This window comes from Bubalus bubalis, chromosome 14 (genome assembly GCF_019923935.1).
Source record: "Bubalus bubalis isolate 160015118507 breed Murrah chromosome 14, NDDB_SH_1, whole genome shotgun sequence".
Classification (NCBI taxonomy): Eukaryota; Metazoa; Chordata; class Mammalia; order Artiodactyla; family Bovidae; genus Bubalus; species Bubalus bubalis.
The window spans coordinates 59848911-59868323 of NC_059170.1; the positions used below are offsets into that span (position 1 = coordinate 59848911).

General features: G+C 38.1%; 1 protein-coding gene across 7 annotated transcripts in view; it reads right to left on the reverse strand.

The window, feature by feature from the left end:
* The window catches only part of ARMC3 (armadillo repeat containing 3), an 89602-nt gene that overhangs the window by 51941 nt on the left and 18248 nt on the right, over window positions 1–19413 (reverse strand). For all 7 annotated transcript variants that reach the window (XM_044928149.2, XM_044928147.2, XM_044928148.2 and 4 more), the window contains 6 exons: window positions 19286–19403; window positions 14460–14585; window positions 10746–10814; window positions 10331–10506; window positions 8158–8352; window positions 5470–5653 (listed from right to left, as the gene is read on the reverse strand). In XM_044928149.2, coding sequence (XP_044784084.2) covers window positions 5470–5653; window positions 8158–8352; window positions 10331–10506; window positions 10746–10814; window positions 14460–14585; window positions 19286–19403 — 868 coding nt within the window. The remainder of the gene's footprint in view (window positions 1–5469; window positions 5654–8157; window positions 8353–10330; window positions 10507–10745; window positions 10815–14459; window positions 14586–19285; window positions 19404–19413) is intronic.

Sequence of the window (19413 nt, forward strand, 5' to 3'; positions counted from 1 at the left end):
GAGCTTTAAGCCAACTTTTTCACTCTCCTCTTTCACTTTCATCAAGAGGGTCTTTAGTTCTTCTTCACTTTCTGCCATAAGGGTGGTGTCATCTGCATATCTGAGGTTATTGATCTTTCTCCTGGCAAGCTTGATTCCAGCTTGTGCTTCTTCCAGTCCTGCGTTTCTCATGATGTACTCTACATAGAAGTTAAATAAGCAGGGTGACAATATACAGACAATATACCAAAAAAAGAGAATATTTTGGTAGAAAAAAAAGTTGATATTAACTTAGATTACATCGACATGTGGAATTCATTCATTACTTGTGCATATTTTAATTAACTTTTTTTCCCAGAGATATCTTCAGAAATTATAACAACTAGGTTTCTACTTTTAGGTTAATACATGATTTGTCTTCTTTCAACAATGGCTTTTTAAAATCACCCTTTTTCCCAGTGTCATGGTCAGATGTCACTATCTTTGCAAATCCTCTTTTGGCCTTTGTTCGTCCGATACACAGATATATGCCGAGCAATCTGGGCATCGCTGGCACAAGGGAAGTCACTAACACTTCTGTTCATTTGTCTTAAACCAATCATGAGCCATGTCCTGTAATCCTATCATTTTAATCCCTTGCTCCTTTTATTTAAAATTGGAATTCAGTCAGGCCATAACCGTTTCATTAAAAAGCTGTGATTAATACTTAAAGCTCAAGTATGTGGCCCCTAAAATGTTTTAAAATATATGTAGTCCTTATTAGTTTTCCCTGAATAACGAAGATCTCAAACTTTTCCAGAATCTTTAACTTAAAATGTCAGATGTATAATTAAGACTTCCATTATGGCACTAAATCAACTATGCTAAACAGAACACTCTGAGTGGATTCCATCAGGAAAACTGACCAAAAGAATTAATTTGAAAAGACTAACTTTGGAGTATGTGGTTGTTGCAATAAAAAAAAAAAAGTGTATATGCAATTATAGGAACAATTTTTTAAAAATAATTTAAATACTGTGGGCAATTAGTTTCTCAACCCTGCTGGGAGTGTTCTCAAAATCCAGCTGTGTTCACCAAACCTCAAAAGTGCTAACTGCAGTGTGGCTATAATAGATTTAAAAGATGAATTAACATATTAACCAACTACCTTCTTTGAATTGCTACACTGAGAAGTATTTACATTTTAATTACACTGATAATAAAGATGGCAAGGTAATTATATTACTAATAGAACAATGTCCTTTAAAAATAACGATTGTTCAGTATCACTAAAATAAAAAGCATGAGGTTTTGTATCTGAAGATAAATCTGTGTGTAATGATGCTTTTCTTACCCATTCTCAGAAGTTGCTAGTGGGCCACCTGTGCTCTTGCTGAGATGTTAATGCCAGTTCATAAACCTCATGGCAACATGGTAATTAACGCCTTCCTCCTCCTGGTGCCAGGTCAAAGGCACACTGATTTAGGGGTGCATGTTAAAACTTTACTGAAAGAATGTGTATATGTGTTTTTGTTTGAACTGTGTTTTTGACACCCAGTGATGATTCTAATCCTAACCCTAGTCTATAAAAAATTTTTTGATGATGATAGGAAGTAAAAAGAGAACATTATAAATGAGCACTGATTATTACATTGCTCTTAAAAACAGTATAAGGAGCAAAATTTGTAAAAACCTACTTATGCATGGAGTTAAGAAAATATAAATTGGACTCCATCAAAATTTAAAACTTCTATGCATCAAAAGATACAATTAATAGAGGTAAAAGGCAACCTACAGAACGGAAGAAAATATTTGCAAGCCATATTTCTGATAAGGAGTTAATATCTAGAGTATATAAAAAACTCCTACAATTCAATAACAAAAAAATTTAAACACATTTAAAAATGGGCAAAGGATTTGAATCGACACTTCAAGATGTTTTAAGTGGCTGTTAAGCATATGAAAAAGATGCTGAAAATCATTAATTATCAAGGAAATGCAAATCAAGACAGAGAGCTACTACTTCACACCTGTTAATATTAGTATATATATTTTTAAAGACAGAAAATACCAAGTATTGGCGAGAATGTGAAGAAATTGGAAACTTCATGCCCCATTGATAAGACTGTAAAATGGTGTAGCTGTTATGGAAAACAGTATGGCAGTTCCACAAAATAGTAAGCATAGAATCACCATATGATCCAGCAATTGCACTTCAGGGTATATACCCCAAAGAACTGAAAGTGGGAACTCAGAGAGATACTTGTGCATCTACGTTCATAGCAGCATTATTCATGGCACCCAAAAGGTGGAACCAATCCGGTGTCCATTTGTGGATGAATGGATCAACAAATGTGCTATAAGCATACAATGGCATATTTTTCAGAGTTAAAAAGGGAAGGACATCCTGACACATGCTGCAACATGAATGAACCTTTGTTAGAGGAAACTGACTGAAAGCACCCACCCTGCAGGCACCACAGTAACCGTTTCCGTGAGTTATTTTACAACAGGAGGTTCTCATAAGGAACATGGAACTAAGAAGCCACCACCAATTGGAAGAATTCAGGAAATGTCAAAAGGAGACACCACATGTCCCCAGAATCCTTCTTACTGGCATCCATCTTGACTGAGCAATGTGTAAGCCACCAGGAAGGATCCCGAGTCAGAATGATTGGCCAGAGACAACCCAGAAACTAATCCCATCACCATAAAACCCGAGCTACGTGTCAGAGCAGTTCTCTTGGTGTCCCTTACCCTGTTGCTCTCCATTGGGGTGCCCCTTCCCAACAAAGCATCTTGCTTTGCATGTTTCCTTGGATACTCCATTTCCAGGTATTAGATAAGAGCCCCTTCTTGGGCGCTGGAAGGGTTTCCCCCTTCTGCAGCACCTTAAGGACATTATGCTGAGTGAAATAAGCCGATCACAAAAGGACAAATATTGTATGATTCCACTTGTATAAAGTACTTACAGTCAAACTCACAGAGACAGAAAGAATGGTGGATTTCAGGGACGACAGGGAGGGAGAAGTGAGCAGCAGTTATTGATTCATGGGTACAGAGGGTCAGTCTTGTGAGATGAAGAGCCCCTGTGGTTGGATGGTGGTGATGGTAGCACAACAATGCGAAGGAATTTAATATCAAGGGACTGTACTCTTAAAACTAGAGGTAAAGAACCCGCCTACCCATGCAGGAGACAGAAGAGATGCAGGTTTGATCCCTGGGTCGGGAAGATCCCCTGGAGGCGGGCATGGCAACCCACTCCAGTATTCTTGCCTGGAGAACCCCATGGACAGAGGAGCCTGGCAGGATACAGTCCATAGATTCACAAAGAGTCAGACACGATTGAAGCGGCTTACCATGCATGTACACTTAAAAATGGTGAAGATGGAGAAATTTATACTACGTGTATTTCACAGTTTTTCAAAAAGGAACCACTTTCCTCTCCTTTTCTTCAAACCTGCTCTTCTTTTCCAGTTCCCCATTTCTGTGAGTGGCACCATTCCATGTCCGGCTGTCCAAGCCAGAAACCTGGCCTTGTCCTTGGCACCACTTTCCTTTCCCCCACCCCACACAGTCATTCAACAAACCCATATGGATCCTCCCAGGGTGCTGCGGGATCTCATGGCAAATGCCTCCAAGTCTATCTCGATCCCCAAGGCTCTGTTTCAGGATCCCTTCTCTCACCTAGGTCACCACAGCGGTGCCCTTTCCCAATCTCTCCATGAATGGTCGCACACACACTTCTTCACTTTGTAGCAAGAGTGCTCGTTCTTTAACAAGTGAAAAACTGCAGTGTTCCCTCCCTTCTCTAAGTCATTTGAGTGGCACTTCATTGCTATGAAAATAAAGTCCGAAGCCCTTAAACTTGGTTCGTGATGTCTATTAGCATTTGATGCCTCACTACAACTCCAGCCTTAACTCTGAGTTTCCTGCTGCATTCTATTCACTGGCCATTCTGAAAACTTCCAGTTCTGAAACTTACCACATTCGGTCCCTCCCTGACCTTTACACACTGTTCCTTCTCCTCAGAGCACTGCTGCGCCTCCCCAACCCCACGAGGACCTTCTTTGCCCAGCCAATTCCCATCATCCACTCTACATCCTACCTAGCCTGTAAATCACCTCTTCCAAGAAGGCCTGTCTGATCCGAGTCTGTGTTAGGTGACCCTCCTAGGGGATCTTCTTTGCCTACCATCAAGCACATTTAACACAGCATTACGATTGTCTGCTTACTTGCCTGCGTTAGATTTGCTGACACAAACTGGAGGCTTAATGAATCATTAATAAACAAATTCATCAACAGCTCCAGAGAGGCCGTAGCTCACTCACAGACACATCCTAGGCCACTGCAGTGCCAGGAGTGTTTATTAGTAGTAGAACTCAAACATAAGAGCTCTCCATCCGGTGCTCTTGTCACAACTGTATCATATGAAGGGTAATAAACCCACCAGACTCACTATCACCAGAGAGACTGCAACCCAGAGACCTTATATAAAAATTTTAGATTTGACATTGCCCGTGTCTTTCCACTGCCCTCTCGTCTGGTCTCAAGTAACTAAGGAGGCCTGGGATAGACAGAGAACAGAACTGACCAGGTATGACAAGGCCCTAGTTCCTTTTGGGAGAATTCTGAACTAAGCAATTTTGCCAGCATTAATTTTATGGTTTGTCTTTAGAGTAAGCCTTTATGATATAACTTATGAGGTCACTCTCTCTATTGACTTTGTACTGAGCAGTGAACTTCAGCATACTGCATTAAAACTGGGATTTGAAGAAATCCAGTATGGGTGGAAAAGGAAATGTTCCTCATAATACACACATGGACATATATACAGATGTGAGTATATATGTTTAGAATATAAATCACTTAAACCAGTCAAAGCTGTCATCATTTATAAGAGGAGTGATGTGGAAGGGGAAAATAAAATCACATCCTTTATTAAATAAAATATGCCAAATATACATAAATTGAAACTATAATTTCATCTTCAGTGCTCATGATGTAATTAATCTCTCATATTTTACAGGTTTATGTCAACATAGCTTGCCAGTGAAATGAAAAGTGTATTTTGTATATAGTATGAGCATATTATTTTTCATAGCTATATTACATGGCACAGCCAGACTCCAGCTGCAACTCAAAATTACTGTATAGATATCATTCTAAATGTGGATTTATTGAAATGACATTTTCAGGATCACAAACAGTGCATGCATTCTGTAAAATTTCAAATCAGGAGAAATCAAGGCTTAAAACTTAATTTAGGAAAGAACTGTTTTTTTAAAAAGGTGTAATTAAATCACATTGAGTTTGTTATATCCTTGGTGAAGCAATCTCTGTTTTCACTTATGGGCATTGTGATGAATTTCAGCCTTCAATACTAAGTATAGCGCTATCCTCAAATGACCATTTAAAAGCAGACAAATACTCTAGCATTTTTTAGTACTAATCGGAATCAAGAATACAGGAGGAAATAGGTATGCTTAGCTTATGTAAAATGAGACATACGGTCATAAGCAGCTTTAGCAATTGCTCTTGCTGCGTTCTTCTGAATTTCAGGAATTGTAGAGTTTTCTGCAAATGACAGGAGCTTCTTAAGACCCCCTGTTTGCTGAATCAGCACCATAGTGTCCATATCTTCAATGCAGTTGGCCACCACGGAAAGAGCTTCTATGTGAAGGTCATTCAATTCCTAATGATAAAGCAAACACAACTTTATAAAACTGTAGTAAAAGCAAGTCACACTTGCCAAATTTTACTACAAGAGGGAACTCCGATCACTCAGAATATAATATAATTAATTTTGTTGTGACAGAGGCCCAAGGAAACATATTAACATAACATCACCCTCCCTAACCATTTGTCCCATCTCTTCTCATTTCCCCTAGTTTAAAATATTTTATAGATAAAAAATAATTGCTGGAAACTCCCAGTAGTGGTATCCCAGTGAAGTTGCTCAAACAGCCTTTCATCGACAACAGCTTTTATTTTTTTAGGTTTTTTTTTTTTTTTAATTGGAGGATAATTGCTTTACAGTGCTGTGTTCGCTTCTGCTGTACCATGACAAGAATCAGCTATATGCATACATACATCCTGGACAGCAACTTTAAAATCTAAAAAAAAAAGTGGTTTTTGAAAAAGCAAACAGAAGCTGAAGGGAAGTATATTCCTTAAAACCTCCAGTTGGTAGAAGGAGTTATTGTGAGTGTGCAACTTTCTTGCCTGAGGAACCTCCAGAATCCCCGCAGCAGTGGAAAATTGCAACCTTATATCTGAACAGTTAGAAATGTAAGGTAGAAATCCTTAAAGGGAGAGAAACATGGGAAGGATGCTCCACCACCACGGTATTCTATACAGCATTGCTTCTGATCAAAGAACTCACTTCATAGCAAGAGAAGTGGAGCAGCGAGCACAGGGGCACAGAAGTCAGCGGCCTTCCCAGGGCCCCACCATCCTGAAGCAGCTGGCTTGGTACAGCGGCCTCTGGAAGACTCCGCTACAACTGGAACTGAGCACAGGGCTGTTTGTGCTCTGAAACGTCATCCAGTGTACAGTGCAGTTGCTCCCGTAGCACAGTTCATGGGTCGAGGAACCAAGGAGTGACACAGTAGTGGCCCCACTCACTGTTACCCATAGCGATTCAGTAGCAAAATTTCTGTTTCCTGCACCCACAAACATAGGCTCTGCTGATCTGCAAATCCAAAGTGATAGATACTTCCACCCAGAGACACAGCAATGAGTCCAGTCCACTGAAATGAAATGACAGCCACCTGGTCTCTTTGGGGGCCTCATGCCTCTGAATCAATAGAAGAGAGTTGCTGTGTGGGTTGGGGTGACTGATCCCAACTATCCAAGGGAAGTTGGACTGCTACTCCACAATAGAGGTGAGGAAGAGTGTGCCTGTCCCTTACATCACCTCTTTGGTAATACCATACCCTGTGATGGCAAACTATAAAGACTCAATGCAGGCACAACTACAAATGGTCCAGACTCTTCAGGAATAAAGGTTTGTGTCACCATGTCAGGTAAAGAATCAAGATGAGCTGGGGTACTTGCTGAGGGCAAAGGGAATATGGAATGGGTATACCAACTACAACCATGTGATCAGTTACAGAAAAGAGGACTGTAATTGTCATGAGTATTTCCTTATTTTGTTATGAATGTGTGTGTGTATGTATGAAATATCTTTTTCTTCTCTCTCTTATCCCCTCAGGTAACATGAGATGTACAGATTTTACAATATAGATTTTTAAGGTATTTTATTTTAAAAAATATTTACTTCTTTAGCCGGCTGCACCGGGTTTGAGTCGCGGCACTCAGGATCTTTGTTGCAGCATGTGAGATCTTTATTTTCGGCATGCGGGATCTAGTTCCTTGATTAGGAATCATACTTGGGGTCCCTGTGGTAGGAGTGTGGGGTCTTAGCCACTGAACCAACAGGGAAGTCCCTGTAATACAGTATTTAAGTAGGGGTAGTTTTATATCTTAGTATTTAAATTATGGGATGTGAAGGAGAAGAGTATACATTACCCAAGGACTTTATACTTTCTCCTCTGGGGAAGGGGACAGTGTGTTTTTGGTTGTACACAGGACAGTTGTATCATGTTAAGTGGAAGCATGATTTTTATTGTTCTTATTTGGAGATTAATGACTTAGGAGCTCTGTATGGATGCCCAATTGACTAGCGATGGATTTGTGATGGTTAATTTTTTGTTTTAACTTAGCTAAGGCCACAATATCCAGATATTTAGTCAAATGTTATTCTAGATGTTTCCATGAATGTACTTTTTAGATGAAATTAATATTTAAATCAGTAAACTCACTAAAGCAGATTTCTCTCCATCATATGTGGAAAATGACTCTTCTTGCCTTACCCTAGAGAAAACTAGAGCAGACAAAGGGGAGAAGACCAATTGCAGGTGTTTGAAGATAAGACCATAAACAAAAATTTAAAAATCTTAAATCTTCTAAATCAGAAGATTAAAAACAATTATTTTAGAATGGCCACTAGCATTAGTCTGATTTAATCATGCTGGTAAACTATGTAGCAATAAGCAGATTAGTCCATTATACTTAGTATCATGCTTAAATATAATAACATTTCAATTTAAAAAATATTCCATAATATGCATTTATAACAACACTTCTAGAAGAGATACATCTTCTCATAGAGCATTGAATAAAGGTTACAGGTACCTTAGTTTCTAGGATCTTAATAAGCTGATCCACTCCTTGATTTTCTCTTAGCATGGCCCGGGACGCCTTATCGTTTGTAATAACACCTAAGGTTTTGAGAGCCAACAACTGAATAATTGGATATTCTGACTTCAAGAGGTCTAATATAGGAGGGATGGCATTTAGTTCTTGAAGTGTTGCTCGGCACCGAAAATCCTGCCAGGAAAGACAAATGTTTAAATAAGTGATTTTTAAAGCAAAATATAGTCTCAAGAATAGAGACACTCTATTTTCTAACAAAGAACATAAGTTATGTTCCCATCTTTTACTCCAGATTCATTTCCAAAATAACTCACAAATATAAGCAAACCCTCAACTGACAATACCAAAATATTCACATTAGCCCTACAGACATTGTCAGTAACAGGAAATACACATGATCCAGGACTTCTCAGAAGCTACTTGTTTCTTTGTTTGCCGTTGTTCAGTTGCCAAGCTGTGTCCAACTCTTTGCAACCCCATGGACTGCAGCACGCCAGGCTCCTCTGTCCTCTGCTATCTCCTTTTCCAGCTTTGCTTTCCTCTATCCATCCCGCAACTGGCCCCTAATATTAAGCTTTCTTTGGACATAAAAATTGTAGGTTGTTGCTTATTATGGGTTGAATAGTATCGCCTCCAAACATGTTGAAGTCCTAGCCCCCAGAACCTCAAAATGTGACCTTATTTGGAGATAAGATTGTTGCAGATATAATTAGTTAGGATAAGGTCATAGTGGAGTAGTGGGTATTTATTGGTGTCCTTATAAGACCAGTGTCTTTGTAAGAGGAGGAGAGAGAGCCAACAGAGGGAAATATAGCAATGATGAGGCTGCAAACCAGGGACCGTCAAGGATTCAGAGCTGCTGTCAGAAGCTAGGGAGAGAAAAGGAAGGATTCCACCCAGAGTCTGGGACAGCACAGCCCTGCTGACACATTAAAGTCAGAAATTCAGCCTCTAGAACTGGGAGGGAATAGATTCCTGGTGTTTTAAGCCAGTCTGTGGTACTTCGTTACAGCAGCCCTAGGAAATGAATACACTGTTATTAACTAGTACTTCTGTTACTAAGAAAAGGGGAGCTAAGTCTTAGTAAGGAGATTTAGGATAAAACACACAAACACATCTGCAGGATTATTTAGGCCCATAGGACGAAGAACAGTCACCAGAGAAGGGACACTGATGCACTTGCTCTTCAGTAAAGCTAGAGGTAACACCAGGGGGGATCCAGCCACATGGCAAGGACACGCAGGGGCCAGGAATTCACGCTTTTGGGTGCCTTTTGTGATGAGTCCCTTTGTCATCTTTTGCTGTTAATATATATTTTCTCAGATATCTGTCTCTCAATGAACCCTCCCTCACCTTTGCTTCGATACCTCTTCTTTCACATTCCATTGATGGCTATTTAAAATGGTGTCTTTATACTTGCAGTTGAACTAAGGGTTATCAAATGTGTGTGGAAATTGTTCAGAAACCTGAGCAGGAAGAGAAGCAGAGAAGGCTGTCCAAAGCGGCTGGGAGCTTACCTGCTGGCGATGTGAGGGTGTGCCTGCTGGGTTGGTGATTGAGAGGTTGTGGGGCAGGGCCCAGAGGACAGGACAGGTGCAGGCGATGGGGTGGGGGGTGGGGGTAAAGGAAACCAGCACGTTACAAAGGAAAGTAGCATCTTGCAGATGTGAGCGATGAATGTTGTTCAGCAAAACTCAACTCACTAGGTTTTCACCAACAAATTGAGACTAATCCAAAATCTTAGTAAACTGCATAGGGTACAATAGGGTACAGCCCATTGGACCACCAGGATTAGATCAATAGGTAAACCCAGGTCAAAACTAGTTCAACACTAATATTAGATTTCCTGTTTTGGAAGAAACACATCTTACCTAGCATAAACCCACCTTAGTCTGCAAGCCATTCTATTCTTTTAAAATTAGGTTATGATTCTAAAATGCCCTTTCATGGAGGACAATTATTTTGTGGAAACTGAAAGTATCAACACTAAACTTCATTTTATTTTATTCTCTGAATGATAACTACTAAATAGTACTGAGATGAACTGATGAATCAAAACTGGAGCATTTTAATAAGCTTTTTCCTTTTTTAATGGGAAAATAAATTCTATAACCAGCTTTTGTCAAAACACGTTTTTAGAAGTTGATCTCACCTGGACCAAGTTGTAAATGCACTCGATAGAATTTTTCTTCACATCCGGGTCTGGGCTGCTTAGCAGTCTGATGAGAGGCTCTAATCCACCTTGTTCAAATATTTGCACTTTGCTGGTATACTCTACAGACATGTTTGCTAGGCAAAGACTAGCAAATTCGTGGATAACGACTTCTTCTGTGTATCAAAAACAAATAACACAAGTGTGTAAAGGCTTATTCAACCATTATTTTAGAGCATGCTTTGAAAACCAAAGCTCCACAAATCTTATTTTGGTTGGAGCCCATCTTAGTTTGAAAGATTTTAATGATAATTCACAATTGGTGTTTCATAAACTATTTTCAATAGACACTTTAATCAGAAGTGGATAAGAAACCATTCCCCATTTTTTACATAGATGTAGGTTGCACAGTTACCTTCTGGAGCCAGCCGAGCAATCACAGAATTCACGACATCTAACTCCCTTAACAGTTTTTTAACATCATCTGCAAAAGAAGAAACAGAATATTAATGTTTAACAGTAATAATAATGGCAATGTCTGTGGAATAGTTCTTTATGAGATAGGTTCTAATATTACCTAATTTTACCGATAAGAAAACTGAAGCTCAAAATCACACAGCAAGTAAAAGGCAGGCCAGGTCTGCCTGACTCCAGACAGACTCTAGCCCATGTTCCTTGATTGCTCAGTTGTCCTGCTTTCCAAAACACTAGGAAAGATAACCATAAATGTTCAAAAGTGCCTAGAAAACCAGCAGTAAAGTTGAGTTACTGTGCCCTACACTTGCTTATTATGTAACAGTAATTCTTTTTTTGTTTGGGAAGATACTAAAAATATTTTAAAATTTAGATTTTTAATAAAACTAGTACAGAATGCCAATAAGAATTAACCTCAGCCTTTTTTCATAAGTACATCTTGTATTCATTCCGTTTGATTATCACAAATGCCAAAAGTGTTTAGATATATTGACTTTTTAAAGTTCACTTTTGTCCTATTTGTAGGAGACTAATTAAAACTAGACAATTATGCCTCTCTTTCTTGCTCTCCTTAACGCCCTTTTTCTTAGAAATAGACACAGCTGTTACTTCAGTTTTGCAATTTCTCTTCTTGGTTGATTATCTTTTCTGTCAGTCAAAATTAGCATTACCAGAAGTTTAGAAAAGTTCACTTTGCAGCAGCTGAAACATATGGTCTAGGGAATTAACCACTGGATATATATGCCTTTTCTTAGACACCTTTTCCTGTGGAATTCAGGGATATGGCTGTCTCTCAACCAGTCAAAACTTCTCTCTGTTCTGCTCAAAATGACTCAAAGAAGGCTAGTGAACTTATGTATGTGAATAGGCTTTCCGTACAAAAGAATAACTGAGTTTTGGGGAAGTAGAGGAAAGACATTCATGCTCTTGGATTAATTCTTAGTCACAATTTCTTGGTTGCATAATGTTCACCATCTAATTTACTCTTGATCATACATACTCTTTTATATCAACCTTTTTCCTAAGACAGCGAGCTCTTCTGATTGCCTTAAGTAATGTAGAGTCTGGGCTTATAAGGCTACTTCTCACAAGGATCCTGATGAAAGCTCCCTCTTTAGCTGACTTAATTAAATGAGTCTCGGTTACATTAAACTAAATACAGGGCTAAGACTTCGCCTTCCAGTGCAGTGGGGTTTGGGTTTGCTTCCTGGTTGGGCAGCTAAGGTCCCACATGCCTGTGGCCAAAAAACCAAAACGTAAAACAGAAGCAACACTGTAGCAAATTCAATATAGACTTTTAAAATGGTCCACATTAAAAAAAAAAAGAAACTTAAAAAAATAAATACTAGCTGGAAGGTAAAAGAACATAGAAACTCCTGTTTGATAAAAAGGTTTAACAAAGTAATTTGCGTGCCTATCTTGGATGGCCCAGGCATGGCACAGGCTCATAGCTCAATCACTGTAGCCAAAAAAAAGAATTTATTTGAAACTGCAAAAGGGGAAGATGGTTTTTATAGCAAGCCTTTAGCACTTGGAATGTTGGAACATTCTGTTGGTTCATCCACTATAAGCATGTGGAAAAGCGTATGAAGATACAAATTTCTGAAGAATAATCAGTTATTTAAAGACTGTCCAAAGATGATGATTTAATCATGCAGCTTCAGAGGTATATTTATTTATATATTAGTCTGGAAGCATGACTTCATTTTAGGTCAAATGACCAGTTGCTTTTTTTTTTTTTATTCCAAGTCTCCTTAGACACATATGAAAAGTGAAGCAACAGTTATATATTATATATATATAATATATAATAGAGTTGGCTCTCAGCAAAAAAGGAGGTTCACAAGCACTTGAGGATATGGTGTGTCTTATCCATATCACCAGATAGTTCAAATAGAAAATCAGCTAAAGTGAAAGTGTTCATTGCTCAGTCGTGTCTGACTCTTTGCAACCCCATGGATTGTACCCTGCCAGGCTCCTCTGTCCATGGAATTCTCTAGGCAAGAATATTGGAGTGGATTGCCATTCCCTTCTCCAGGGCATCTTCCCGACCCTGGAATCGAACCTGGGTTTCCTGCATTGCAAGCAGATTTTTTATCGTCTGAGCGTTAACCCCAATAATTGTTTGATTTTTTTCACCTACTTCATAAAATCATAGAATTCAGTATACTTGAGACTCAAGCACTCAGTGGAGACCTTGAAGACAGCCAAGCTCTTTCCATGATTAAGCTTTGCAGTTGCAGACTGCATTGGTCCTAGCACTGGTTACAGCCTAGTCAGCCAGCTTACAGATTGTGGTTTGACAGTTCTAAAAGAGCCATCTCGGTTCTCTGCTCCGAGAGGAAGTGCCAACTGTAGCAAATGATCCACTCCTGTTTGTTTTTGATAATTGGAACTTTGTACTTAGAGGTTACATTTTGTCGCTCACGGATGGGCCGCTTCTGGAGAGGTCATGAGGTCGCCTTCTGGCTTGAGTTTAGTACTACTGGCCTCAGGAGAACCCATTTGACATTGGCTTGCTTTTTACTCACTTTGGCCTCAAGTTCTGAGACTACGCTGTGCAAAAGAGGAAGGGGCCGTCCTCAAGGATGTGAACTAGCCGAGTACCTTATCAGGAGTTGGCCTTGCAGTTGGTCCACAATAAATGGGGATAATTTTGCATGGCAAAGAGATTACAGTTAATTGTCTTTATGATAGGTACTGATTCCTTAAACATAAAATTGAACTCCAAAATGAATTATGCTTCTCTGCAGGTTTAATGAAATTTCTGAGGTTGCTGAAATTTGTGTATTTGTTTTTCCAAAGCAAGATCTGCTGGTGAGGGGAAATACCTGACTGGTTTCATTATGGTTTATAAATGAATAAATGGATATTTAGTTCTGTAAAAAAAGAGCCATCTCATTTAGCATCCAAATGTAAGAGTATTCGTAACATTTGGGGGCCACAGACTCCTTTAGAAACTCATGAAATTCAATGTAAAAACCTGCTCAGAAAAATCTGCAAACAAATTGTAGGGTTTCACAGATGATAAACTCCTCATATAATGGAAAGATAAGAATACTAAATAAAATCAATAGAAACTAAGAACATAAAAAAGAGGGAAAAAAAAGTCACAGAGACCTAGATATTTCATTAGAAAATGTAAGTATAAACAAGAATTTATAACTCTTTCTCCCCCAAATCATTTAGAAGGAGAACCTGACTTAGCATGGACACTAATGTTAAAGATCATAAGAGATTTAGTAAATAGAAAGTCTACTGAACTATTGGTCAGAAAGTAAAGCTGTAATTTTAGCTCTCATCTCAGTTCTGCTACTAGCCATCTGCATGACTTTGGGCAAAGAACCCAATCCTTCAAAGAACCCTTCTGTGTTTAAAATGAGTTGCACAGGAGGCATTATGAAGCACCTTTGGTGTATAAACTCTGTGGTGTGTACACAGAATAAAACAGGAGAAATTTAAATATTTCCCCTTTTTTGTTGTTTATAAATAATGTAATATGCCACATTCAATATGGCAGAATTAGTCTACCGAACCCCCAGAGATGGATTTATAAAATAAATAAAATTAAAATGAATCCCTTAAGGTTAAATTTAAACAAGGATAATGTGTCAAGTGAGATTACTTGATTATGATTTTAAAAGCAGATACTTACTATTAGAAGCCAGGATTCCAAATATCATAGTAGCATTTCTTCTCACAATTTTGTCTTCATGGGTGAGTAGCTTAGTTAAAGGTTCCACAGCTCCAAGTTCAAGGAGGGTGGCTTTATTTTCCTCACCTACCATCACAGGCAAAATAAAATCAGAAATGGATAGCAATCTCATCAAAATTCTTCCTTGTGTCATTCCAGTTTATTTGCCATTTGCTTTTCACATTCCTCTGCTTCTACACATATTTCTCTGGAATAAACTTTAGAGCAAAAGTATCCTGGATGCTTGCTGCTCTCCTTTCCCTGGATGTTTACACAACTAGCTTCCTCCTTTGGTTCTTAGCTCATACTTAACCTCCTGAGGGGTCTCCTCCGACCACCCTACCTACTGTCATCACTACATACCAGTCTTTCTGATTGCTCTTTTTCCTGCTTTATTTCCTTCATACCCCTTAATGATCTCCGTGATTGTTTGCTTCCTCTCCTGTAACTTGACTTTCCATGAAGATAGATACCCTTTTTGTTCTATTCTTTCATAACTGCAGTGGCTAGCACAGTGCCAGGCATCTAATGGGCACTCAGTAATACTGGCATAATTAATTATGAAAATTAACACAGAGACTCTCCACCTCAAGTTCAAGTGTGTGTGGTGGAGTTTAGGGTGTTCATTTTTCACCCAACAGGTTCACCTGCAGCCATCATGGCTACGGCAAGAAGCCCCAGAACCAGAAGGTCACTAAGGCCAACATCGAGCCCAATTGTAGAAGCAGATTATCCATACCCCGTAAGTGGGATATCATTCTGCAAAGTCTGGAATAATGTTTAGGTCCTGATTAATTTCAACTTTGCAATTTCTCCAGCTATGAAGACATATATTTCACTTTCAAAATTAATTTAAGAGGAGAATATTTCTTTGCCTCAGTTTTCTCAGAAAATGAAGATATTTTGTACCTGAAGTTACAGGTTTATTCTGATAACACCTTTCTCAAAACACAGACTGTATCTTCCTATAGTCTATGGACTTGCCTTTTGTCTAAATATTTAAATTTGTCACTTGAAAAGAATATGTTGAAATATACATTGTTGATTACTACAAAAATCCTTCTCAAATTTTCCATAATTTTGCATTTTATTGAGGTTCTAAAAGTTAATTTAGATGAAAATATTTTGTAAAAAAATATCTCCCCCCCACCCCCGCACTGTACCACACAGCATGTGGGATCTTCTCTCTCACCAGGGATCAAACCTGGGCATCCTACATCAGAAGCATGGAGTCTTAACCAATGGACCACCAGGGAAGTCCCAAATAAATTTTAATTTAAGGATAAACTTTAGGATACTTAAATAAATGGTGGCTTCATAGAATCAATGGAGAAATATCCCATCTTTTACAATTTTCTAACAGAATTTTTATATAATTGGTATTATTTCTTCTGTGTTTGGTAGAGTTCAGCAGTGAAAACATCTGGACCTAAGTTTTCTTTTTGAGATATTTAACTACAAATTTCCATTTCTATAATAGATAAGGGGCTGTTCAGGCTATCTTTCTTTAGTGAGCTTTGAGAGTTTATGTCTTAAAATGAATTTGTCCAATCCATCTGAGTTGTAGAATTTACTGGCTTTATATTGTTCATAATATTTAATTATCCTTATAATATATGTAGGAGCTGTAGTGATGTCTCCTCTCTCATTCCTCATATCAATAATTTATCTTATATCTTTTTATTTATCAATCTGACTAGACATTTTTATTACTCTTATTCATATCAAAAAACCAATTTTTCATTTTATTGCTTCTGTCCATTGTTTTTCTGTTTTCTATTGCTATTTCACTGATTTCTGCTCACATGTATATTATACTCTTAACACTAATGCTTGGGTTTCATTAGCTCTTGTTTTTCTATTTTCTTTTTTTTTTTTTTAAACTTTACATATTAAAGTGGAAGCTGAGGTCATAGATTTGAGAGACCTTCTTGTTTTCTAACAGTCATTTGGTACAATAAATTTCTAAGTACTCTTTTAGTAGCATCCTACAACTTTTTATATGCTGTGTTTTCATTTTCAATTTGGATTTCCCTTTTGATTTCCACTTTCATTCTTAGGTTATTTAGAAGTATGTTATTATTTTCTAGCTATTGGGTGATTGTTCAGAGTTCTTTGTGTTATTGATTTTTAATTCTAATATGAAATAGCATATATTTTGTATGATTGGAATTTTAAATTTATTAAGGCTTGTTTGATGGCCCAGAATATAATCTATTTTGATAAATGTTCTGTATGCACTTGAAGAGAGTTCTGATGTTCTTAGAGTGTTCTAAAAATATAAACTAGGTTAAATTCATTTGTATTGCTGTTCAAATCTCTTATATCCATATAGATTTACTATCTACTGGTTCTTTCATTTATTGAGGGAAGAGTATCAAAATCCTCAGCTATAATTGTGGATGTCTATTTCTCTTTGCATCTAGCTTCATATAATTTGAAAATCTGATATTAAGTACTTAGTATAACTGTTTAGGATTTTTCATAGCATGTTGATTAATTGGTCCCTTTATTATTATTACAAAATGGTCATCTTTATCTCTGATAAAGAGATATCTCTGGTATCGTCTTTATCTGTGATACCATCCCATTTTTGTGATAGTAACAGCTACTTCAGCTTTCTGTTGATTAGTGCTAGCATAGGGTATCATTTTTCCTCCTTTACTTTCAAATTATTTGTTTCATTATATTCTAACTGCATTTTTTGAAGGCAGAATGTAGTTTAGTCTTGCTTATATCCAATAAAACACCCTGTCCCTGTTAACGTATACAGACCACTTACATTTAATTTGATTATTGATATGTTTAGGTTTAACTCGTATATGTTTCATCATTGTTTTTCTTTTCTTCATTTCTGCCTTCTTCGTATGAATTGAAATTTTTATGATTCCATTTTATTCCTTTGTTGGTTTATTTGATATTGTTGTTTTGGGACTGTAGTATATATCCTAGCACAGTCTTCTTTCAAGTGGTAGTATATATTACTTCACATGCAGTACACTTATATAGTATACTTCCACTTTTTTACCTTTCTACCTTGGTTCTGTTGTCCTATATCTTACTTTTACACATGTTTCAGACTGCACAATATATGATTATTATTTTTGTTTAAAATAACTAATTTGGTTTTTTAGTGATTCAAATAAAAAACATTATATGTTACCATTTCTAGTGTTCTATCTTCATTCTTCTTCCATATTTCCATCTGGTATCATTTTCCTCCTGCCTGAAGGACCTACTTAATATAGTTAGTAGTGTGGTCTCCTTGCAAAGAGCTATTTCAGTTTTTGAATGTTTGAAAAAGACTTTATTTCACTTATGATTTTGAAAGATATTTTTTCAGGGTGTAGAAATCTAGGTTCAAAGTTTTAATTTTTTTTAGTACTTTAAAGATGTTGCTCTACTGACTTTAATTTAAAAATTTACTTGTTTATTTGGATGTGCCAGGTCCTAGTTGCGGCATACAGGATCTTTTAAATGCAGCATTCAAACTCTTAGTTGTGGCATGTGGGATCTAGCTCCCTGCTGCTGCTGCTGCTGCTAAGTCGCTTTAGTCGTGTCCGACTCTGTGCGACCCCATGGACGGCAGCCCACCAGGCTCCCCAGTCCCTGGGATTCTCCAGGCAAGAACGCTGAAGTGGGTTGCCATTTCCTTCTCCAATGCATGAAAGTGAAAGTGAAGTCGCTCAGTCGTGTCCAACTCCCAGCAACCCCATGGACTGCAGCCCACCAGGCTCCTCCGTCCATGGGATTTTCCAGGCAAGAGTACTGGAGTGGAGTGCCATTGCCTTCTCCTGACCAGGGATCAAACCCGGGTACCCTGCATTGGGAGCACAGAGTCTTAGCAACTGGACCACCAGGAAGTCCTGAGACTTTCCTTGTTTTTGATAATTGGAGAATGTCCCTGAATTGGAGTTTGGTTTAAAACATCATATTTAGACTGAGTCTCTAGGTTGGGGGCAAATAACAGAAGTGAAGTACTCTTGTCATTATGTCAAGGGCACATGTTATCTCTGTTGATGCTGATTCTGATCGCCCGGCAGAGGCAGGGTCTGTCAGGTTTCTCCGCTACACACTTTCCCCCAGGTGTCCATTGTGTGCTCTCTGGAAAGATGTCCATGCACAGTCCCTAAGGAGCGGGAAGTTGTGTCCCGCCTCCTCGAGGGCAGAGTATCTGCATAAACTGGGATTCTTCTGCATTGGAGATTTGTCTTTTCTCTCCTGTTTATTTACTCATTCAATCATTTTTTAATCTGTATAATATTTGTCTTCTTCGGGCTGTAAATCTAGGATGGCATGTATGCTCAGTTGTGTCCAACTCTTGGCAAATCCATGAGCTGTAGCCCACCAGGCTCTGCTGTCCGTGGGATTTCCCAGGCAAGAATACTAGAGGGGGTTGCCATTTCCTTCTCCAGGGGATCATCCCTACCCAGGGATTGAGCCTGCATCTCCTGCATTGGCAGGTGGATTCTTTACCACTGAGCCACACAATTATTCCAGATTTGATCCTTAGGAGCTTTTTCAGCTCCTGTGACATTTACAATTTTTAAAACTGCAATAAAGCCTTCAAAATGACTGTTCTACCCTGACTAAATTACTCTTTAAGACTAGGGTAGGAACATAGGGAGATACATTATTTTCAGGTGATAAATTAAATGATATTCTGGTTGTCTGAAAGAATTCATGAGACAAGAAGTAAGTTAAAGACTAAGGAGAAAAGTGCCCATTATGTAGTAAATATTTTAAGAAAATAATGAAATAGAAAGATAAATTGAAAAAATCCAAACCTTTTAAAGCAAATCTATAAATGGCTTCACATGCTTTAGCCAAAATTTCTTCTTCGGGAGAATTAAGCATTAGTACCACGGTTGCAACTTTCTTGCTTTCAACTGTCAATGGATCAAACTGAAAGGCA